Source organism: Cnephaeus nilssonii (assembly GCF_951640355.1).
Source record: "Cnephaeus nilssonii genome assembly, chromosome: 15".
NCBI lineage: Eukaryota > Metazoa > Chordata > Mammalia > Chiroptera > Vespertilionidae > Cnephaeus > Cnephaeus nilssonii.
Window position 1 is genome coordinate 18,927,125 of NC_137086.1, and position 25,056 is coordinate 18,952,180.

At 46.7% G+C, this 25,056-nt stretch overlaps 1 protein-coding gene across 1 annotated transcript; it reads right to left on the reverse strand.

The window, feature by feature from the left end:
* Positions 1-2,449: 2,449 nt before the first annotated feature.
* On the reverse strand, positions 2,450-2,721 carry LOC307112089 (cytochrome c-like). Its single transcript, XM_079792463.1, has one exon. It carries the CDS (start codon positions 2,717-2,719, stop codon positions 2,459-2,461), a length of 261 nt encoding a protein of 86 aa, XP_079648589.1. The 5' UTR covers positions 2,720-2,721; the 3' UTR covers positions 2,450-2,458.
* Positions 2,722-25,056: the final 22,335 nt, after the last annotated feature.

Here is a 25,056-nt window from a genome sequence, read left to right on the forward strand (position 1 = left end):
AGGTGACCACTGGCCCACTCTGGACTACTTAAAAGCCAAAAAAAAAAAAAAATCTTTGGACTGTGGTTTATATTCTATATTCACAATATTATGCATATCATTTTCTGTTTTGGTAAGATACAAATTCTTAAAACGCACACATATAAGACATGAATAGACTCTTGTTGCAAAAGGTTCAATCAGTATGCAAGAACATGCAGAGAAGTGGGAAAACCCATACTCCCAGCCCTTCTCAGACATGATGACGGGAACCATGTGCCTTCTATTTATGTATGTGCATATGTTTGTACATATGTATGTACTTTAATACAAATGAGATCATAGTAGAAGTACTGTTCAGTGACTCTTTTTTCTAACTTAACAATTGTCTTGGTGTCCACACAGAAAGTATAGATCTGCCTCATGCTTTTAAACTATTGTGTAATTTGATTGTAACAATTTATTTAACCATTTCTCTTAGATCATCATATGTGCTGTTCCAACTTATTATAGACTCCACTCTAATGACTTCACTTTTCTGTGCAATTCTACATATGTTTGTGTTTCCCCAGTAGAGATACTTGAACCAAGGGAATATGCATTTTAAAGGGTGTTGATACCACCTCGTTATCTTCCAAAAAGGCATGCCAGTTTGCATCCTCATGAACCTGGGGTTTTGTACCATGTAGCCTGTGCCAAAAATACCTTTTCCTTCTTCAAAGAATTATTGCTCTAATTTAGCTTTGCAAATGTAGAATGAAAATAAAACAAAAATATTACTTGTCTTTCAGACCTATTCCTTGCTTTAAAGAATAGGTATGCGTGTGTTCAGATCGGCTCCTCTTCTTTTTTTTTTCCTTCTGATCTGTGACTTTGTTTTTAATTATCTTAAGCCTCATGCTGACATAATTTACAATTTTGTGTTGATGACCTATATTCTCTACTTTAATCCTAGTGAGCTGGCAAAAGCACCATTACCAATCACACACATATATAGTCAATGGATAGCTATTCAAGACAATCCTGAATTATAACTTAGTCTGACTTAAAGAATTCACAAAGTTTTCCACTATATCTTGTCACACTGAGTTTTAAAAGCACCTGACCTTAAAGATCATCTATAAAATGCAGTAGTGTTAAATACTCTTTATTTGATATTATACATAAACCACACTAAAATGCCTTTCATTCAGGAAAAGGCAATGGTTTAGATACAGGGAATTTTATTAAATTGGCATAGTTGGGACCAAAAAGATGAAATGGTCACTGCCAGCTTATCTGCAGCCCTTCCTTTTAACAGGCTAATGAACACAACTTGAAATACAAGCATGTCTTGCAGGTCTAAGAGACAGGGAAGGGATTTCCTCAGAATTTAAACAAGGTAATACAACCAGTCATATCAATGTAAATATCAGCCAATCTCCTACAGGTTCTGAGATGGCACTCACCACCTCTGTGAAAAGCTGAACACTAGGAATCAAGTCCAATCATATTTTTAGAAGGAAGGACAGTGACAGCGCTTGCTGAACCAAAATTATCATCAAAGCTCAAAAAGCTGACCATATTCACTTAACCACAAGCCAATCTTATTTAAATCAGGACTGCCGGAAAGAAATGCTCTATTAGCCATTCATGATCTGAATTCTGCTGTATGAGATCAATTTAAATATGGTACACATAAGAGAAGTCAGGAGACACTTGTCCTATCTAATAAAGAGGGAATATGCTAATTGACCCTCACACGACGCAAAGATGGCGGCGCCCACAGCCAATAAGGAGGAAATATGCTAATTGACTGCCCCACCCTCAAAGATGGCAGTGCCCACAGCCACAAGATGGTGGCGCCCAGTCCCCTCAGCCCTGCCAGGGCAGCAGGCATGATGTTCTGCGCATCTGCCTCTGGAGTCCCCCAGTTCCCTCAGCCCCTCAGCCACCCAGGGCAAGCCCGAGGCACAGGCAAGCCTCAGATGGCGGCTGCCCAGCCACCCAGGGCTGCCCAAGGCTCAGGAAACCAGGGCCGGCCGAGGCTTGTGCTGCCGGCAGTGGCAGCAGCAGAGGTGTGATGGGGCGTCGCCTTCCCCTGATCACCGGGTCGCCTCCCACCCCTGAGGGCTCCCGGACTGTGAGGGGGGCAGGCCGGGCTGGGGACCCCCCTATCCAGTGCATGAATTTTCATGCACTGGGCCTCTAGTAATAAATAAGGCAGTGGCCAACTATTACTCATTAGTAGCTTTTTAAAAAATATATATTTTATTGATTTTTTACAGAGAGGAAGGGAGAGGGATAGAGAGTTAGAAACATCCCTACACACCCCCCACTGGGGATGTGCCCGAAACCAAGGTACATGTGCCCTTGACCGGATTCGAACCCGGGACCCTTCAGTCCGCAGGCCGACGCTCTATCCACTGAGCCAAACAGGTTAGGGCTCATTAGTAGCTTTTTTGAGATAAGCTATCAAGTCTGACCGTTCTGCACTCTTCTAAATGCCAGTGAAGATCATTTTTGTTCCATGGATGTACTTCCTGGGATTCTCCAAATACTCCATCAGTGTAGCCTCTCCCCAGGTGATACCTTTGTTCTTGTTGGCATCCGTGTAAGAAAATCCAGGGGCCTGGCCTATCTTTCGCCCAAAGAGACCATGGAGATTTGGCCCAGTCTTGTGCTTGCCTCCCTTTTCCACAGTATGGCACTGGGTACACTTCTGAACAAAAATCTTCTTGCCCTTCTCAACATCACCCATTTTTAAATCACTTTTTAGTCGTGCACAACACTGAGATCCCCACTCACAATCCAAACGGCCCGCTCTCTTGGTTCTCTTCTTGACAGATGAGGGGAAACCCCAGATTAAAGCCTGTAAGAGTTTAGAAGGGGTACATTCCAGATCGCCACATCCCTGTGGAGCACACCACAGAAGCCAGGGCGGGGAGAGTGACCTCAGTGGCTCTGGATATCCCCTCTGAGATGATGGCAACTCTTTCCAGGCCCCTGGGCACAGGCCCAAATGCCTTCCAGGTTCATCTAATCCTCCAGGGGAGACTGAAAGCAATGAAGCCAACATATCACAACCATTAAGATTTTGGCTTCTGGGGGCAGGCACCCTTGGCTGTGAGGCCCAGCTCTAACTTAAAAGCAGTGACCTTGGCCCTGATAGTTAACTCTTCTGAGCCCAAGTTTCCTTATTCATGCAAGAGGAATAATACTATCCTAACCTCAGAGGGTCGTTGTGAGGATTACCATATTTTCCAGCGTATAAGACAAGTTTTTAACCCAGGAAAATCTTCTCAAAAGTCAGGGGTCGTCTTATACGCTGGGTGTCTTTTTTTTTTCTTTTATTGTTTAAAGTATTACAAATAGTAGTACACATGTCTCCTTTTCTTTTTTCCCCCCTTGACCTCCCCCCAGCCTCCCCTATCCCCCAGCACATGCCTTCATTTTTATTTGGTGTGCGTTGGAAGAGGGGTAGTCTTATACAGCGAGTATATCCCAAACTCTATATTTTAACTGGAAAAGTTGGGGGTCGTCTTATATGCTGGAAAATATGGTAAATGAGATATTGTCAGGAAAATCCATTAGCGACGTTGATGGTAAAGCATGAGCTCTCTATAAGAGTCATTACTATTATTCCTCCTACGACCAAGCCCTTATTCCTGTCCAGAGTCACACGAGGACTTGGACCTCACAGGAATGAAGACTTGGCCTGCTTGGTTCACTGTGATGGCTCTCAGGGTGACACGCCCTTACCCACCTGCAGGCTCCTGAGAGCCTAAGGTGACACCAATCATCTTCTCCTTGTCTTTTCCTGTGACACTTTGAGTGGTGAATGGACAACTCCAGAGGCAGCCAGGGTGTGTGAATCTGCCTCCACCTCTCCTAGCTGAGTGACTTCAGTTGCTGCAGATCACTTCTCCGGGTCCAGGTAAAATGGAGATGGTCCCGATGAGATGGGGGATGTGGCAGAACAGCTACCGTCGGTAAAAGCAACAGGAGCTGTCAAGAAGAAAGACCACCCCCCTCTGGATTTAGGGCTTAAAACTGGCAGAGACCAGCTCCATCCAATATGGAGACTGATTCATCCAATGGTAACCCCTAGCCTCATTATACGCTCACTGCAATACATCAGCAAGCTAACCGACACACCCAGAACCACAGAAAGCCCATGTAAGGACAAAAATGGCCCATGGAGCTCTTCTGAGAAGTCTCCACCCCTTTTCCAGAAAGATCCTGACTATTCCTCTTCCTCATTAAATGCTCTATCCCCGCCCCCCATCCTTGATTAAATAAATCTCAGTAAAGGAAGCAAATTCTGATAAGGGAGGCGGGGGAGAGGGAGGCCTGCTCTGCCTGTGGAGTAGCCCACTCTCTGTCTCTGCTGCACGAATAACCTCACTTCCATTTTAAAGTCTGTGCCGGCTCCAATTGGATTCTTCACTGCACGAAGCCAAGAACCCACCGTGGTGAGGACTAAATGAGCGAATGCATGCAAAGCTGTTAGAACAGTGCCACCTGACAGGGGCTCAGACAGCATCAGCTCAACGGCCATTTGCTGTCGCCTCAGAGCCATCTGCTCTTGGCAGAAGGGCTCCACATCAACAGCCAATTTGTAGCCGGCCGTGCGTCTCCCTCACCTCATCTCACCCCGCCCAGACGTGCTCCCTCCGGACCTTTAGCACTGAGGCAGTTCCTCGGGCAGGAGGGCGCCACGCTCCTGAGAGGCCCTGGAAGAGGCCAGGCGGGGTGATGTCCTCCACGCCAGGCTTTGGGCCAGTCCCTCTGTGGCTTTCGGGAGTGCTTTCCAGGCCTGCGGTAATGAGGCTGCAGGACCGCGCTCAGGCAATGCCCTGCCAAGGGGCGTGGAGACAACACCACGCTACACAGTGCAAATGTGAGGGAACATCAGGGAGCGCTGTCATGGGACCTCCCAGAGAGCTGCACACATGAGGCAATGCTGCGCAGCTTCCCAGAAGACACCGCCTTCTCTTCCCACGGGACAGGTCTGGGTGAGAGGGCACTGTGGCCTCGGACCCGGGGCCTATGGCACATCTAACAGCTCCACTGAGGAAGCTGAGGAGGCCAGCTCGGGAGCCCGGACCAGGAGGCAAGGCAGAGGGGCTCCCAGCTCTCCCTTCTTACAGGCCGGGAGGAAACTGCCCAGAATACTCCCCCACCCAAAACGAAAAGGGAAACTCAATCGTCCGTGCTTGGTGGTGACTAGCCTTCGTTTTTCCATATCCCACTGTGCTACTCGGTCCCTGGTGGCCCACTCACTCGAGTGGTTTGAATGCGGAAGGAAGGAGGGGCTGCTCAGCGTCTGAGCGTTGGAAGCGTGGCACCCTGGCCTGCTCAGGCGCGGCTGGGGCCTCTGACCACCCGCTGTGTCTCCAGGGCCCTTGATCCCCGTCTACTCTTTCAGGGACTTTCTGGTAAGGATGTGGCTGAGCCCTGAGCTCCCAGGTCACCAGTGCCAAGGGGCAAAATGGAAATCCGCTTCCTGTCCGGAGGAGCAGGTGCGCTCCTTTCTGTTCTCTTTTCCTGCAGGGATCTGAGCACACTTCTGGGGCTCCTGGAAGCAGAGGGAGAGATGGAAACCTAGTGACACCTATCCCTTCGGAGGGATGACAGTTTGGAGTGCCGCATGCAGAGCCCCGTGCCCAGCATAATGAGAAGGACAGGCCTCCGCGCTGATGCTTTCACCGGAAGGCCAGGGGCTGCCCCTCTGTTCTCTTAGGACGCTTAACACCACAGAGCAAGTCAGGACCAAGAAAGGAAAGGGACTGATATCCCCTGCCATGAGCCAGGCACGTATTCTATGCTTTACACCTAGTGTTGCATTTATTTCTCCCTATCATCCTAAAAGGATGGTGGTTTTTTTTTTTTTTTATCAGTAGCCACCATTAAATACAGATAAGGGGATTAAGGTTCTGAAATGGTGAATTATTTGCCAAAAGTCATAGAAGTTGCAAGCGAAGGGGGTCAGGATTTGAACTCAGGTCTGCAGACTCCAAAGCCCATCCGCATCACACCAGTAAACACTCATTAACTCATTGCCTGTGGTCGTGAATCTTACAGAAGCCCCTCCTTCTAATCGACAGGAAGTACAGGCCTCTCCGGTACCATTATGCCTGGTAAGGGTCTGGGCGACCAAGGCTGTCTGCAGCCAGGAGAGCTGACTCCCACCAGGGGCCAGGCACCCAACAGGCAAAGCCGCTGGTTCCCAGAGGGATGCGATTCCTAAGCTCTCCCTCCCCTCCCAGTGGAGAGGACCCTGGTATCTGCCCAGCACAACTCAATCTCTGTAATTTATCATCCAGTCTTGGGAGAGTTTAGAACCTTTTCCTTTAAAACAGTGGCTGCAACATGCAGAGAATGGGAACGAAGCCTCCGCATGGGCTTCGTGACCAAATCTGCTCCACTCAAGCCCATTATATTGAAGCGACTATAAAATTCACACTATTCCAAATCCCCAGAAATAATAGGGTTTGTGTGGTTTTTTTTAGAAGTGAGCGAAGCGATGATTTCATAGGCCCCTATGCCAAAATCTGAGCTCAATGCTTCTCAAATGTTTTGTTTTCAAGATCTCTTTCCACTCTTACAGATGGCTGTAGAACCCAGAGAGCTATTGCTTAACCTAACTCACATCTATCAATATTTACAATTTTAGAAATGAAAATGGAACACATTTGAAATATTTATTCATTTAAAATAATAAATCTAATACATGTTAACATGCATAACATTTTATGAAAAGTTGTATTTTCCGAAACCACAAATAGTAAGAGTGGCATTGTTTTACATTGTCACAAATTTCTTTCAATTTCTGACTTAATAGAAGACAGCTGAATACTCATATCTGATTCTGCATGTAATTTGTAGTGATATCAAATGTCATGTAGACCCGGAGAGACCCCTGGTAAACTTGGGAGAGAAGGAGGGTGAGAAAGGCAAAAAAAAGCCTACGACCATTGTTCTGTGTCCCTTAAAAGGGTCGTGGGGATCACCCTCCCTAGGAGTCGCTAGAACACACCTTGAGTACCACTCTCTAAGCTTAAAACTGTGGTTTATCTCTTGGAGAGTCTCTCCAGCCAACATATACCTAAAGGGCTATCGTCTTGATGTAGGAAGTTGGTGGGAGTAGGGGTAGATTTCAGAGGGAGTAATTTTAGGAGACAGCACCGCCACCCTGTCGTGCAGGTACCACCTCCAGGTGTCTGGCCGGGATGATGCATGTTCACGCTCAAACAGAGCCAGAAGGAAGAGACCAACAGAGTGATACCCAGTTCACTGCTCCTGCCCAGAGCCCAGGCAGTGCCTGGGTGGGGCGGCTGGCTGGGAGAACCTGGGCTCAGTGGAAGAGATGGGGAGGATCCTGCTCAGGGGTGGGGCCAGGAGAGCATCAGATCCACAGCCTGAAATCACAGTGGCTATTTGGATGGCTGCTCTGCCAATAGTAACAATGGTGACAATAACCATACACCACAAATAATGGGAGAACTACCATTTATTGAGCCCTTTGAGCCAGGCAACGTACCAAGCGCTTGATGTAAATCATTCCATTAATCCCTCACAACCAACCCTTTGAGGTGACTATTACCATAATCCCTTTTCCACACATAAAACAAAGGCAGGAGCAGTTGGAGTTATTAACCAAGGTCACACAGCTTCTGTGGCAGCTGAGCCAAACTTTGAGTTCAGGTTTACTGTTTCCCATTGGATGAAACATGGGGTCAGGGTGGGCATGCCTGTCCTTTGCCAGGGATGTTCTGAAGACTTCAGAGCTGAATTGTATTGGCGTCGTCACAAGACTCAGGGAGGTGACAGTTCTCAGTGCGTGGCCTCTTGGTTCCAGGTTCCTCCCCACCCAACTCTGTCAGGAAGCTGTCTGACCCTTGCTGCCAGCAGCCAGGGAGTTTGGGAACTGGCACTGCCACCTCCAGCCCCTCTCCGAAGGTCTACAGTGACACCCATTCAAAGGTCTGACTTGGGGTGCTTTGGAGCCCTGCTCCCAGCAGACCACCTGGCACAAGGCCAAGGCCACATTCCGCCCCTTCTGAGCTCAGCCTCCCAGAGGTGCGAACTTCCCATAAACAGCTTTATCCCCCCCGCCCCCCCCCCAACGTTCCCCGAGAAAACAAACATTGTGTGACAATTCTCTTCCAAGGAATCCTCCCTTCTCCCTAACCAGAGGCGCTAAGGAGTTCAGCTTTGCACAAGCTTTTCATTTGCGTGCAGACAAGTACAAAAGGCTCAACCGGATATACCTGTTATTTCCCAATGACCTGTGAGCCCGGCGGTTATGTTAAGCCTTGGGGTATGGCTCGGCTTGCACGCAAGGCTCCCGGACTCCTGGGGGCAGCTGCGAGGAGGTGGTGGTGGAGAGGACAGAGGAACAACCCTGCAGTGACAGCACATGATTTAATTCCCCCTAAGCTCTCCAAGCACGCAGACTGTTCCCTCTTTGTCAGCATATAACCTAAGTAATTTGTTCTACTCAGGCAAGAAATGGCTAATTTAAACCACATTGCAGCTAAGCCTCTGGTGAGGGAAGCGCTGCCTGCAGCTTGGCTGGTGCGCGGTAGGCGGGATGGCAGCTGAGGCAAAGCAGATGCCCGGCAGCCCCTGGGTTTCTCGCCCAGGTCATGAGCAGAGAAACGTGCACTCGTGAGCTCTACCGCACGCTCGCTCTTCTGTCTCGTGCTTCGCCCCTCGTGAATGGGTTTAATTTGGCTCCATCTCCCTAATGTCCTGCGTTGGAGTTCCATCTCAGCTTGGGACTACAGGCAAACCTCTTAAACCTCCAACCACTGCTTTTTCTCCTCTGAAGAGCAGCCGGGAGAGTGCAGATGGTCACAGTTCAGTGGAAAGTGATTTGTGGAAAGAGAGAGATCTGTGTTCCAACCCTGCTTTGCCCCGACTAGCCGTGGATTTGAGGATTTCGTCATCGGTAAAATAAGTGAGTTGAATGAGATGGTCTTACAAGTTCCTTCAGCTCTAAAAGACCTGTGTCCCAAATCACTTCCAGTTTGACAAAATAATGATCCTAACAGCTATGATTATTATAACTATTACTGTTATTATTATCTGTGATTCCCTGCCATAATCACTGGCAAGGCAAATATTTTTAAGATTCTTTTTCAAAAATACTTTTATTTGCTTAACTCATGTGAAACAAGGAGGATTCTAGCCACTACCACCCTCCTACCACTCCCACCCCCTCATCAAGCCCTCCGCTGTGTGGGTTTGTCTTTATCTTGCTGAACGTAAATTCTAATTTAAAGCAAATTCCTTGATTTTTTTAAAAATATATCCTTTTTATTGATTTCAGAGAGCAAGGGAGAGGGAGAGAGAGAGATAGAAACATCAATGATGAGAGAGAATCATTGATCCGCTGCCTCCTGCACGCCTCCTGCTGGGGATCAAGCCTGCAACCTGGGCATGTGTCCTTCACCAGAATCAAACCCGGGACCCTTCAGTCCACAGGTGTACACTCTATCCACTGAGCCAAACCAGCCAGGGCTTGATTTTTTTATTTTTTAGCTAGATAAAGATTTTGCAGACAACCTGATTCTCATGTTTAAATGAATGAGGATTTGAAACATTTGTCTGATGAAGTGTTTAGATGAAGCGCTTTTAAACACAGTGAAAGAGAGACAAGACCTATGTCATTGGAAAGGATCTGATGTGGAGGTCTGTGTCCATCTCATTCTTCACTGAATTATCAAATTAGCCCCATAGCCACGCCGGACAGCGAAAGGGTCTCTAAACACCGCCTACACATCAAAGCTGTTCCCTCACTCCCAAATCCCCCCTCCCCTTCTGTGCCATGAAAAATCTCTTCCTTTTCTCTCCCCATTGTGCAATGAATTTTCTCCTCTGGATCCCTTGAGCCCTTTGCACTATTATTCCATTGACTTCATTCTATCTGGTGTTATTTTTGTTTTCTCTCCAATATATCTCTGCTCAACTAGACCCTCAGGACCTGGAAAGCGGGGACTTGGTCATCTGTACAGCCCAGCTTCTTTGTTCTCCTCCTTCTCTCCCTCCCCTGGCACCTGGTACACATTCACTGTTCATAGAAGCATTGAATTGTTGAACTCCGTGGATTGCATCACATGGGATAAGAATGCTCCCTGGGTTAGGCGCTCACAGCCGGGGCTGAGCAGCGTTGACCTTCATCCTCGGAGGCAGCCTTGTTAGGCTGGTGATCAGAGGAGGCTGTGGGCTTGGGGTGCTGCTGTTCCGGGGTCCCAGGAGCATACACTGTAGGGCCCTGGAGAAAGATGGCTTTTCAGTGGTAGGCAAGGGTTGGTCTAGCCTCACTTGCTAAGAGGAGTTAAATGTTCTTTTCTCCTGAGCCAGGCTTAGGAACAGCCCAGTGACCCTCCTGGGAGCATGTTTTGTAAATAGCACCCAACTCACATTAGTTGGGAGGTTTTCTGAAACTTTTTTGAAAAACTGCTACTCAGTTTATTTGTCGCAGGCTCTTCCTCCCAGCCTACGGCACCTCCCTTACGAACATTTCCGTTTGCCCTACTCTTTCTCCAAGGCAGACCCTTGAATGCATCTATGCCTTTGTTGCCTTTGGTGTAAAGTCATGTTTGGAGCCCTCAAGCCCTGGGTGGGCTTGTCTTTTTCTTGCTAAAGGTAAATTCTAATTTCAGACAAATTCCTTGATGTGTACTGGGTAGAGCTTTTGCAAAAACTTTGATCCTCATTTAAAACTGATGAGGATTTGAAACTCAGGCCTGAAGAAGGAAAGTGCTTTTAAACACACTGGGAGAGCTATCTTATTGGAAAGGTGATTTTAGATTCAGCGAAGCCTCTTCAGTGGAAAGGAGCAAACAAAAGAACATGGTCATGAAAAGTGGCAAAAACAAATAAACAAGCAAACAAAAGCAGGCGCTAAAATTCATCTCTGATTGTTGCCCTGTCAAGAAAGATGTTGTCGAGGATGCTGCAAATTTTGAACAATTTCTTCAGAAAAGGATCAAATTAATTGGAAAGCTGATCACCTTAGAAAAAATATTGAAAGAACTATTGACTAAGATAACTGTGTCCTTGGAGGTGCTTTTTCTCTTAAAATATGTGAATTATCTCACCAAAGATATTTGAAAGAGAAGAGTCTGTGTGGTTGTAGCATGCAGTTGTCAATAGTAAAAAGACAGTTGGGAATTTTATGACTCCCAGGCTCACTGAGAGCCAGAGGAGGCTGAGTGGCCAGGAGAGGCTCTGCTGGGAATCCAAATGGATGGTAGCTGTGTCCTTTTTCTCTAGCAATTGGTGTAAGCATGACACATGCACCTTCACAGAACATCCTCAGAGAGTGAAGAAGAGAGCTACAGAAGGCCAAGACGAGTTATATCAATGCTTGAGACCCACAGCAGATAAAACCTGTTTGCTACCATAAATGCAGTTAGAGAAGCAACATTCCTCAAATGGAGGAGAAATGACTAAAATCTCCTGTCCTAAAGGGGTGAGGCAGCTAAACACTGACTTTCCCCTCCCTGCCAGGCTGGGATGCTGGCTTAGACAAAACGGAAGAGTAGGGGTTTTTTATTTCTTAATAAGACATCTTAGAAATGATGGCAAACATGGCAGAAGGGGAACGGGAAAGGCCGTGGCACTTCGAAGCTGGTAGTTGGAGGAAGCTGGAGGAAGAAAGAGAACTTCCGGCTAGAGTGGAAGGATGCTAAGCGTTCAGGTCAATAGACCAGAGAGGGAAATACAAGTGAAGCGAGAACAACTTTGGGGAAAGGGCATGGGCGGGGGAGGGGGAAATTGTTTTCCTTTCTGAATCTGAGAAGGGAACTTTCTTGTGGGCGAGGGAAAGGAAAGCCACCAGGAATGCCAACAGTTTATGTGATATCTGACCCTGTAATTTCTACAACATTGTGACACCGTGTGCATAAGGGTCCCTTGCCTCAGCTCTAAAAATGCCATTAGATGCATGTCTGTTTTATCAACACTATATGAAATTGGCTCTGTCTGCAAATTTCTGCAAAACAATTTGCAGTAATGGGAGGCCGCTAGGGTGTATGGGACATGGGGAGAAGGAGGACTTCTTGAAGTTAAAAACTGCAGATTCTTCTTCAAATATGTTTGAAGAAGGAGGCACTTCTTGAAGTTAAAAACCTTTCTATAGAGACCTTGAGCATAGTGAAATGGGAGAAAATCTTTATACTAGTATTTAGTCCAAATGTGAGTGAAGTTATCCGAAAACAGTTCCAGATCAACCCCTACCCCCATCTCATTTTTATCCTAAAGCACTGGTTACATGGGCAGCAAATGTTCTGAGAGGAGGATCTTAAATACACAAAGGATTTCCCAGCTTATCACCACACACATGATGCAAGCAATCACCTATAGCGCTGAGTTGGGTAATGTCCTTTTAACTCTGAATTGTAAGTTACTTCATGGCAGTAGTCTTAGATTTCAGGCGTTATTCGCAGCCAGTCATAGAGGAAAAGCACAATGGTATGATTTATGACCTAGAAAGAGCAGCAACAGCTTCTAATTTCCACTCATCTGCTGTGTCATATGATATGTTTCAGAAACTCACTTAAAATTGAGAAAATAAGTCATTCCTAATTGTATTTAAGTAAGGAAATAGCTCATTTATGAATCTAAGACGATTAGAGAATCTTTAGTGTGTTTATTTAGAACTCATGCCAAAAATTTTTACAGAGGCATAAGCCTGGTTTTCCCTTTTCCTTGAAAAAAAAAGCTAATAAAGCCAAATGGTTAAATAAAAAGAAAAAGGCCTTCATGTATAGTTATATCATTTTTTGCACTCCATGGTATGTTCCTTTGAGGTGGATCCTATTTTTTAAAATGAATATATCATTGTATTATTGAAGTTTCATATGACTCAATATAAAAATAATAATGAGACCATTTTCCAATTACTTTGAATTTCCTTAAAATTCAATTCAGGTTAGCTCAACAGATCTTTTAAAAATGAAAATTCCACGCATGTTGTTTTAAACTCTTTAATGTGTTCCCAACGGACTTACAATAGAATCCCACCCCCTTACCAAGGCCTACCCCATCTGGACCCTTATTATCTTGCTTCATGCACTACGAGCCAGCCGAACTGGTCTCCTCACAGGGCCTCAAACATCACAGTTCCGGGTCTTGCTGTTCTTTTTTGCCTGAAAAGTTCTTCCAGATCTTTGCATGGCTGGCTTCATCATGTATGTCCTCTCAGAGCATCATTCCTTGACCTTCCTCTCTGGGGCAGGGCCCCACCCTACTCCATTGCTATCAATCCTATCACCTCTCTTTTCCAGCTGCCATCCATTACAACATGCTTATCTTGTTTCTTGACTGACTTTGTTTCTGTCACTAGATTTTAAGTCTCTTGAGAACAGACATCCTGTGCGTGTTTTTCACCATTCTCTTCCCTCAGTGCCTGGCACATAGAAAGTGTTCAATAAATAGGTGTTGAATAAATGAACCAATGATACAACATTGATCTTTATTTTTCTTTCTGGGATTTCTTTGTCAAGTTTTGGTTTTGGTTTTATGTGCCAATTACTGAGAAGGAGAAGAGAGGTGAGGGAATGAGGGGATGGACTTCGAGGGCCAAGGACTGAGCCCTGGGGTTCAGGGTTCCTGAAGAAGGGAAGAACTAGCAAACAAGTGTGAGTAGGAGAAATCTGTAAGGTAGAAGGAAAACCAGCAGAGTGTATTATCTCAGGAGAAAGATGAGGGAGTGTTTCAAAAAGAGTGGTCAGTTGTAGACAATGCCACTGCCTCTAAAAATCAGTTAAGATGAGGACTGGAATATGTCCATTAGATTTGCAACATGAAAGGAATCAATGATCTAGACAAGAACAGTTGGAGTCCATGATGGGGACTCACTGGGAGTCAGTGGAGAGTAAATGGGCAATGAAGAATTGGAGGCAGAGTGCAGAGTTAAGGAGAAATAAAGAGATCTAAAAGAATCATCTTGAAAAAGAAGGAAGCAAACAGTAGAGATGTATGGTAGAATTGCAGTGCTAAGCGTTCCACTTGAGTTTTGTCATCATCAATTTGAATTGAGATAGATGAATCTGGTGATTTTTCCAATACTTGTGGGGGAGGGGGATGTAAATTGTTACCACTTTTCTGGAGGGCCGTATCCTTCAACCCAACAATCCCATTCTAGGAATTCATCCTAAAGATGGGTGGATGAGTTTGAGAAGATGTTTATACAAAGATGTTCAACAGAGTATTTATAATTGATTGCAAATAATTGGAAAGTACCTAAATATTCAACAATAAGGGATTGGATAAATAAATTGAGACGTTCATGTAATGAGATTCTTTGCAGCTATTAAAGACTACATATTTACATTCATTGATATGGATTGATGACATGATGACTTGAGTAAAAAAAATGCAGTATTAAAAGCAGCATAAAGAGTAAAACCCCATCTGTTGAACTCTAATGCAGTTGCTACAGAGTTCTTAGTTGACCCTACAGGGCGTTCTAGAGCTGGGATGGTCCAAGGTGGGAGTGAGAGCTTGAGTGAGGCAGATCCCGTCAGTGGAGGGCAATCCCCAGTGAGGGACGCAGTGGTGGCATCAGCAGCCCACACTCCCCATAGCCGAGGGGTCCTGTGGGTGGCACATCACAGCATCCGTCACAGACCTGCAGTTGCTAGTCTATAGTTACAGAGATAACCATACTGGTAATGCCTGTTGTGTATTCCTCTTCAGGAGCTAATGAGACCAGGGGTATGACATTGTCCTATAAACCCAAGGACTATGGACTGCAACGTGTTGTTACTCATCATTATGTTATCTGCTCCTAACCGGCCTGTCTTCACCTTCCTTAGGCCTGAACAATCACCTTTTCTCTTTCTCCATCTGTCTATTACTGGGTAATCAACACAGGGGATAAATAAGAAGGAAAAACAGGTTATGGTTCTAAAAAAGAAAAGGACTTGTGCTTTTCTTGGCCACATGCACACGCCGCAGTGGGTCCTGTCCACTCGCTGAGATCTGGGCTCCCTCCCCAAGGCCAGGGCTCAGGAGCCTGGATTGCCAAGGTCAGGAGAATGACCCCTGAAGGACTCCAGCCCTCTCTTCCTCCCTTCTCCCCCACTGAAACACGCTCCTGGATAACCTTGGAACTAGATCAGGGAAGAAAGGAAAGCCACCTTGGGCAACAGAATTTCACTGCAAGGAGAGGATGTTGTGAGAGAGGTCAAAGCCCAGGTGAGAGTCTGAGAGGCCACAAATGCCTTTGTTAGAGTCAGATCAGGGGAAAGAAGAGGAAACAGAGTATTTTCTTGAACGTTTCTAAGGAGAACTTCTTTTCCTGGGAAGCTAGTAAACATCTCTTTAAAGAACATGTGTGGTCACACAAGTTGAAGGCTGAGCAAATTACCTCCCAGCCCCCAGATGATTTTAAATGGTAGCAGATAGGAGTCAAGACTCCCCCCCCCCTACCCCCCCCCCACCCCCACCCCTAGGCCACCCTGGCTCACTATTGTTTTTCTCTGCCACCAGCTCTGGAAGGGCGAGGCTGCTTTTCAGACCCAGGATGCCTGCAGGCGGACTGACAGGCACTCGGGAGGGAGGGTTTTGTGTTTCCCTAAATGCTGAAACTACCCCATCACCGCTATGGCTCTACACCACTCAGAAATACTAAAACAACATACAGGGTGCCCCTGGCTGGGGGGCAAACAGCAGACCCCAAGTGAATAGAGAGAAAAAAGACAAATCCAGTCACAGGAGAGAAGAAAATGATCTCTCTTCCCAGAAACGCTCACGAGAAAGATAGAACACAGGCAGCCCTGCCTTGCACCCCGCCCTCAGGAGAATACTGGTGTTGTGGGACTTTGGAGGTTATAGGGCCCAAGGCGAGCGCTACTCACTGTTACTTATGCCTTGAGCCAAGGTAATGGGTACTAAATATGTGTAGCCTGATTGTAGTTAAAGTGTCTGGTTAGGTACCACCAGACATGGAATCCTAAACCAACACTGGAAATCATGAGAACATGGGGGAATGGTCACGATACATCCGGAACTTCCAATAGTTTCAGTTACATCACTAACATGAATGAAACGGTATTTGAGCAGGATCCCAATTTTGAAAAACAAAATAAAGAACTCTCAGTGTGTCAAATGAAAAGACCAGAATGCCAGACACAAAAAGCCAAATGTTTCTCCTAGTTGTGGAGGGGAGCGGTATTTTTTTTTTCTTTGCGCTTTTCTGATTTGTTTTTCCTACAATGATCACATGTTCCTACTGGAATCTGAGCAATAGAACACAAGAACACAGTTTGGTCAGATGAGCTGATTCCCTGGTTGTGAACACTTCTCCACAAATGTCCATTCACACGCATAGGTGGTATGAAAACACGGTGTGTGTGTGTGTGTGTGTGTGTGTGTGTGTGTGTACACGTGCGTTCCAGTGCTCTGGGCTGTTCCTTCCATCTCAACCAGGATCAGGATCCTTTTTGTCTCTAGTTAGCCCACAAATCCTGAGTAACCTCAGACCACGTTTCTGGAGGGACAATCTCCGAGTACTGTACCCCCAGCCTTCTAGTAAGTGGCTACTCCCAGTTCACCTTCATTAGGGCCCCCAAGGACTGTGTCTGGTCTCCACTGTCGCTCTCTGGGGGTGGGGGAGGGGAAAGAGAAGGAGCACCATGATTTGCTGACCTGCGGCTTTGTTTATATACCCTTTGGCAGAAAGGCTCACAGGTGCCACACTCTATGGGCTTTAGAGAAGATACCCCCAAGCTGACCCCTAGAACTGTGAGAAAGGAGAGACTCTGTCTGACCAGCTCCCTCAGGCTTTTGGCACCCAGTAGAGGGAGGAAGCCAGGACTAACCGCCTGATCCTGCAGTGTCGGAGGCCCGGGTTTCTTAACTGCTTCCTTCCCTCAGTGGGTAGTGCCTTCCCTCTCTGCAAGCCCTTTAAAGGGCAGTTTAAATAGCACAGTGTATGAGGCAAAGGTTTGTCCTCTCCTATGCCCTTCTCCATTTGCGTCCTTTTCGCTCCCATTCCATTGTTATTCTCTTTGTAAAAGCTCATAAATTCCGTAACTGCCAGGGCGTTGTCTTTGGGGGCCACTCTAACCATCACCACATACCTGCAAATGATTAATAAGCAGTGTTTGGTTAATAAGTAACATTCAGCTCTGATATTAGTAACAGATTGTAAGGCCAGACGCAGCTGGTGACAATTTAGTGACACTGGGTCACCTTAGTGTTTTTGAGCAATAGCTTGGAGGAGAGACTGAACGCTGCCAGATGTCACTGAGCTAAAACAACAAATGTTACAGGGTCCTAGGAAGATCTGTGTGTGCGAGCAATCACACACATAACACACACACACACACACACACACACACACACACACACACACACACGGCAAGAGATTCCTGCTCCCTTCAAATGCCACCTGTACTTTCACCACACAAGACCCTGTGGGCCCCTCACATGGCCTATGACTGCCTCTCCATGGCTCTTTACATCCCTAGAGCAAGAGCATCTTCTAAACTAAACATCAGGGCTCACTGGTGGGCCATGAGTCAGAAGTGAAGAATATTCTGGAAAAATTGGGGGGAAACTGGTTTCTTAATGTGAGGCATCAAGCAGTGTTCCCTACAGACCACCTTTGTTCAGCCGTGTTGAATAACTTACTCAATGCTAAGCACTTCCAGGGACTGGGGTGACAAAGCAGAAAACGTCTTTCCCTGTGGGGCTCCCCTCGTGAGTGAGGGTGTCTGGACAGGAGCACCGCTGCCAGGAGGAAATGCCTGGGTGCCTTCCCCTTTCTCCCTCTACTGTCTTCTCCATAGATCTGCACCCCTTTTCTTCCCTTCTCACATGCTTCCTCTCCCTTCTCTTAGGAAGGAATGTGATATTTGACGGGCATGTTGTCAGGGACCTGAATTCTAATTACAGCTCCATCACTCTATCAACCTATGTGTCTGGGACAGAACCATACCAATAAAGATGACAAGTTCTATTGTGTAAATTAGTTCTTCATATAAGTTTGTCATTCTGGGACCTTACTGTTTAACCAGATGCTTTGTCAGAAATGATAATGTAAGCATTTGAAGGGCTGCAAGGAAAGGATTAACAAGGCCCTTTCCCTTTTGGTATAACCATTTGATTTTTTACTAACTTTCTAGCTCTGTTCCCCTAGAAACCTGGTAAAAAAAATAGCCCTGATTAGGGAATTCTATATGGACTGGGATAACTGTGGATGCACATGGTAGCCCTAGCTTTGGATTTCGCTTACTATGGTGGCTCTTGTAACCCAGTGTGGACCACAGAAACTATGCCCATGGAGTTTCTCCAAAAGATATGAATTGCTGTGGAGTATGAACCCAGAGGGACTTCCACACCCTCCCGATGTCAATCTCATTTCTTCACACCCGAGTCATCACTTGGGAGCCGAAGACAGTAACTTCCGACTTCAAGGTCTTGCAGAAGAGCAATGCCCGATGTGCCCTGTTGGCATACTTTGCATCCTGGCCTCTGACTTCTCTGAGTCCCAGGGTGCCCAGTGTGGCAGGGCAGTCTTGTGAGTCTCCATGTGTGGTAGGGCCTTAGAAGACCCTGGTGGGGGTAGCAGGTGATGTTTTGACTTTTAGTGGTTGGAACAAGAACATTTTTCTGTTAGCTGTCTGCAGGAGTCCAAAGTCCAGTCACAACCAAACGAATGAACAGCGGGCTGTGTGGGGCGACCAAGCCGGCAGGGGGGGCAATGAGGGGCGACTAGACCGGCAGAGGGGGGCAATGAGGGGCAACAGGCTGAGAAATTACCAACTTCTCTTTACAAATTTAAACATAATTTGTGTATGAAAGTTGACAGGTTTCACTTGAGGACATTGTACTCAGTGGAAGAAGCAAGTAGAAAAGGACAAATTTGCTGATGATTTCATTTATATGAGGTAGCTAGAGTGATTAAATTTATAGACAGGGAACGGAAGGGAGGTTGCCAGGGGCTGGAGGGAGGGGAGAATAGGGAACTGTTTAATGGGGATAGAGTTTCAGTTTTACAAGATGGAAAGCGTTCTGGAGATTGGTTGTACAATGCAAATGTACTTAAAACTACTGAACTGTATACTTAAAATGGTTAACATGGCAAATTAGATGTTATGTGTATTTTACCCCAATTAAAAAAATTTTTTAATTGGCAGGTTCCTCTAACCATCACACTTAAATCATATTTTCAATGACTGGGCTAAGGCTGTTTCCAAATAAGAAGTTTAGGAAGAGTTGTGTGTCACTTTTCCAATTCTGTCTTCCAGTTATGGTTAAAAATCACCTAGATTTCACTTATTATTATATGACCAATTGACAGTTTCAGCCATCAGTCACCGCAAGCACTCCTGTAAGGGGGTTCCCATGATCCTTGAGAACACCACCTAGGGGTCAACTGTGGAACTATAGGTCACGCAGAGGAGAAGGAGGAAGGCCCCCTCGCTAACATGTCTCTCACTCCTTAATGGGAAAGAGATACTGGAAAAGTAGGCAATTCCAAGTACCATCCATTTCCCATCATTCTTCCAGTCAGTACAGTTTCCAGGATCTTGCTGCTATTAAAAGAGAGATCTCCCAATATTTATATCACTTGAAGTTAAAATAGTCTTTTTATGGGATAGAGTACTAATACTTTGCTAATAAAAGCTTCAATTCCTAATCCTTTGTTATTATCTTTAAACAATGTAACATCTCCAGTGTAAATGAGACTAAAAATTTTCTCATAAACTCTTGTACCCACTTAGCAATGTAATAAAGTCATTTGGAATAATGGCCCAAAGATTTTGTGTTTGCTATAAGACTGCATTATGGAATCACAGGTCAAGAGTAGTAGAACTTAAACAGCTTTAGAGGCCATCTGGTTTGAAGACCAGTGGTTCTTCGCCATTATAGAGTCACAGACCCCTTTGCACTCTGATCAAAATTAGATGCTTTTGTCTTATCTAATACTAGAGGCCCGGTGCATGAAATTTGTGCACGGGGGGCGGGGGGGGGGGGGGGGTCCCCTCAGCCCAGCCTGCACCCTCTCCAATCTGGAATGTCCGACTGCCGGTTTAGGCCCGATCCAGTATCGGGCCTAAACCGGCAGTCGGACATCCCTCTCACAATCTGGGACCACTGGCTCCTAACTGCTCACCTGCCTGCCTGCCTGATTGCCCCAACTGCCCCCCCCCTCGCCGGCCTGATCGCCTCCAACTGCCCCCCCCCCCGCCAGCCTGGTCGCCCCTCATTGCCCCCCCTGCCGGCCTGGTCGCCCCACGCAGCCTGCTGTTCAGTCATTTGGTCATCCCTCACAAACCACCCTGCTGGCCTGGTCACCCCACGCAGCCGGTTTGGTCGTTCATTCGGTTGTGACGGTCGCTTAGGCTTATATATATATAGATTATTTTGAATACAGTTTTAAAGGGTTTGTGGATGCCCACCCCATGCCCACCCCAAAGTTCATAGATTCAGAAGTCTTGCTCTTACCCCACCCCATAATTTGGAAGTGATATTTCTAGGAAATACTACATGTGAAGAAGCAGCCTAACAGAGCTGGATGCTGGAGGGAGATGTAGTCCCACACACAGTGTGATGATGTGTCAGGACCAGCCCTGGCAAAACCCATTCCCAGAGTGCACATGTTGTCTAGGGAGGAGCAGGCAGAGGAGAAGAGCAAAGGAACTGCCCACTAGAGATCTCAGTTCTGAGGGTAACCCACTCAGAATCAGCAGCCATGAAAAACAAGAGTTTGTCCTATTGGCTCAAGAGGAAGAAGAAATGGAGTAGTTGGCACTCCAGGGACAGTCCAAAAGAGCATGGACAATGACCCATGGGTTGAACAAAAATGACATGCAGGAGAGTTTGGCAGAGAATGGATTGTAACCCAGAAGTAGAGAGAAATAATAGTCAAAATAGCAGAAGGGCAGCAAGAGGTGAAGACCAAGAGCAGAGGCACTGTAGAGCTGCACGCAGAAGTCTGGATTATTCGTGAGACCTCTTCTGGGGCTTCTAGAAAAATCGTTGGAATTTTTAAAAGACTGGATTTCCAATATGGTGGAGAGAAGCATTGTTCTTTGGGTTCTTGCTACAAATGGGACACTTTGACTTCCCAAGACACAAAGAGTAGGAAGAGCCATTTGTGATATGTTTTGGCTTGAATTCCCTACTGAAACACAGCAGCAGTCAAACTGGCACTCTAAGTAAGTTTCCTGCAGCTGCTATCTGGGGAGCATCAGCTGCGATGGACTTTGTAACAAATTATGATAAATCTTTCTGAACCTCAGTTTCCGTGTTAAGGACCAAGGTTCCTTCCAACTCGAAAATCGAATTCCATGACCAAATTGGAAGGCCAGGGTTGGGCTCTTTCAACTCAGCAGATTTAAATGAGTCATTTCTGAATTATTGGCATAAGCACCGTCCTCTTCATTCAAACATTCCCTTGAGGCCTAATTTCTTTTTTTGGAAAATGGGGGTGGGGAGGAAACCAGTAAGGCTCTAAAAAACATTTCCTATAATTAAGGAACAAAATGAAAAGGACAACAATCAGAATTGGAGTTATAATTCAAGTTGGACTGATTCCAAGATGCACACCACTAAAACTGGGGCTCATAACTGAAAGTTTAGAGGTGGGACAGGCTTCAAGGTTGACTAACCCAGTGGTTCCAGTCCCACTTCCCCATGATGCCCGTGTTCAGGCTGGGGGTGATATGGCTGCTGCAGCAATGTTGCCAAGCTTGACATTGACACATGACAGTGTCTAAGAAGAGAGACTCTCCCTTTCTATGGCTCTGTCTCTTAAAGGTGGGGAATTTTCCAGAAGCCCCAGCAAATTTCCCCTTGAATCTCATGAAGCTAAATTGGTTTATATGCCTTATTTCTGAACCTGTCACTGGCAGGTGTGATGACATTATGCCTAGACAATTTAGGCTTACCCAAAAGGTACAAGGCCTACAATGGGGGAGAGGTGAATACCTGAAAAAAAAAATCAAGATTTGTTGGAATGATGAAGTAAAGAATGGCTGCTGAGCAGACAATCATCAGTGTGCCTATCATATGCTGTATTTCAGAAGTCTTAACCACATTCTTTTTAAAATTGTCTTTTGAAATACAATGGAGTGTGTGACCATATTCCCCATTTTACAGATGTGGTAATTAAGCTCAAGGTCACACAGTTGGGTTATAGGACAAAGACGTTACTACTCAGAACCCAGGGCTTCTCTATGTACATTCCAAAAGGTTTAAATTCTTGACTTATCCTTTTATCCATAAAGTCTATTTCTGAGGATGATTTTAAGGAAATAATGATTGGGAAAACAAGAATAGAGACAAGAATGTTTGTTCCAGTATCTATCTATCTATCTACCTACCTACCTCTCCTTAAAAGTGGAAACAACCTAAGAGCCCAATAATATGCAGTTAGTTAAACTAATGATAGTACATACATACAATGGAATATCATGAAGCTGTTACTATTATATTGTAGAAGAAGAGGCAGTGACCTGGAAAAATGTTCACAATATATTGTTACACAAAAGCAGGCTGGGCTAGAAAACTGTTGTGAAAGAAAAGCAGACCTGGATAGATGAAGAGATATGTACATCAACATTTACTGGTGCTTATCTTTGTACAGTGGAGTCATAGATGATTTTAATTTTCTACTTAGTGCTCATCTCTATTTTCCAAATTTCTTCAGTGAGAATATATAACAAAGGATTTCTTTGGTGCAAACATTATAATCAGAAAAACTGTCTGCTAGTTGTAAAAATATATTTTAAATTAAATAATTTCTTTTCACTAGAACACTGATTTTTAGACATGGCTGTCAGGCCCCAGAGGGTTCCATGAAAGATTTCTGGAAACAGAGTCAGGGGTAATGGCAACAGCCCTCGCCATGGCCCCTGCAACAGCCTCCTCAGACCTATCCACGACGGTGATGAAATCTTAGGGTAAGAAACATCTCTTGGGGAGAAACCAAGATGGCGGCATAGGTTAAACACCTAACCTGCAGCCGGGCACAACAATATCAAAAACACAACTAAAAGTCAAAACGAACATCATCCAGAACCACAGGAAAGCTGGCTGACTGAAATGCGCACAATTAGAAGGAAAAAGAAAACCACAAGGAAAATCAGAGAAGCCGTAAAAGCTTGAGGTATGGAGACACGGGCGGAGACACGAGCCCGCGCGCGTGCGGGGAAGCCGGAGCCGGAGAGGAAGGGGCGGCTGGCCGCCTGGCTGGTGTTCTCTGGCGGGAAGGAGATAAAAGCGCCAGATTGTGCTGAACCCCAGCTCCGACTGCACTGAACCCCAGTGCCCGGCGAAACCCTGGGAAGCCGGGCTCATGCTGGGGGAGTCTGAGCTGTGGGACAGAGACACAGAGGAGCTGTGCCGGAGCCGCGCACGGGAATGTGCGCAGAGGAGGGACTGTTGCCTGTGCCGCTGGATTGCCCTAGCGGGAAGGAGACAAAAGCTCCGGACTGTGCTGAACCCCCAGTTCCAACTGCACTGAACCCCAGTTCCGGGAAAGACCCGGGGAAGCCATGCTCATACTGGGGAAAGCTGGGCTGTAAGGCAGAGATGCAGAGAGGCGGCGAAGAGCAGAGCACCGGAGGCGCACACAGGATTGTGCGCAGAGGATGGGCTGTTGACTGTGCCGCTGAGTCGCCCTGGAGGGAAGGAGACAAAAGCGCCAGACTGAGGTGAGCCCCAATTCTGACTACACGGAAACCCAGTTCCAGGAGAGAATCTGGGAATCCAGATTTATTGGGGGAGAAACTAGACTGTTTGGCAGCGCGCGAAACTCCAGGGCGCTTTTCTCTCAGAGGTGTTTGCTGGGAGTACAGAGGGACACTGAGACACAGGAACCTCATAGGGCGGGGCTGACGGGAAGCCAAGGCGGTAGGCTCCGCCCTGTAACTCCGCCCCATCCAAGCTGAGCACAGAGGCTTTTACAATTTTGCAAGTCTAGTTGAATGGGGCTGTCTCCCGGCATAGACACAGCTGATCCTCACAGCCAATTGGACTGGAGGTCACATCCTCCCAGTGTACCAACAGCAATCAAGGCTTAACAACACCAAGACTTTGCACTCAGCCCACAAAGGGGGGTATCAAGAGCGACCACCTAGGGAGATTGGGGAAGCTGAGCGATAGGGAGGCAGCCAAAAGGGGAAGACACCGAAACAGGTCACGAATATAAGGGATGCTGTAATTCCTGCTGAGGGGCCACAGGCAATAGCTGACCTACACTCCATTGGAGACCCAGAAACGAAGGCATCTAGTGGTCGGTGTGAGATGACATCAGATTTCGACCACTCCCATAAGGGACACATTCAAGAGGCAGACGCAGTGAGCGCCGAAGCCTTGCTGCACCAAGACCCGGCACATAGGCGTGTCTCCCGCACAGCAACTCTTCCTTTATAGACACAGAGGGTCCGCACGGCCAATAGGCCTGGAGGACAATTCCTCCCAGTGACACCAACAACAATCAAGACTTAACTATACAAACAAGGACCAAGAAGGAGGCATAGGGCAGAAGCCTGATTGCTGCCTACCACAACGGTTTTGAGATTACAACGGGAGAGCGGAGCGGACACCATCCAGAACCACCGGAGGGCTAACTGAGCGGATGCTATACAACTAGAATAAAAGAGAGGGGTACGCGGGATGAAGCTGATGCCGGTGACCCAAAGACCACACTTTAAAAACTACGGCTCAGGCGACACAATGGCGGCCTGGAACGTGCTCGGCGCAGTTCCCCCAGCGGTCTCCGGCTGAGGGGAAGGCTTCACTCGCTGCCGAGCACGGACAGACGAGCCCCTGGGAGACATGGGGTGGGAGACTACGCGCTTGCTGACCTCCGAGTCCTTCAAGAATCTCAACGCCCCGGAAGCGGCCAGGTGCGCACGCTCGGCGACCGGCCACCGCTGCAGACCCAAGGGCCGACGCAGCCACCCCGGACCAGCCCGCCGCCGCGCACCGGGCACACCGGAGCCTCGCCGAGCCCGCCGCCCAACGAGTTCTGCGGTGGCTGCCCTGGAACTCTGAGAAAATGGCCGAAGGAATTGCTGAGAGGGAATTGACCAACAGGAATTGGGATCAAGAAGACGA

Excerpts from the sequence above, each read along its gene's own strand:
- LOC307112089 (XM_079792463.1), bottom strand. The coding sequence starts at position 2,719 with ATGGGTGATGTTGAGAAGGGCAAGAAGATTTTTGTTCAGAAGTGTACC.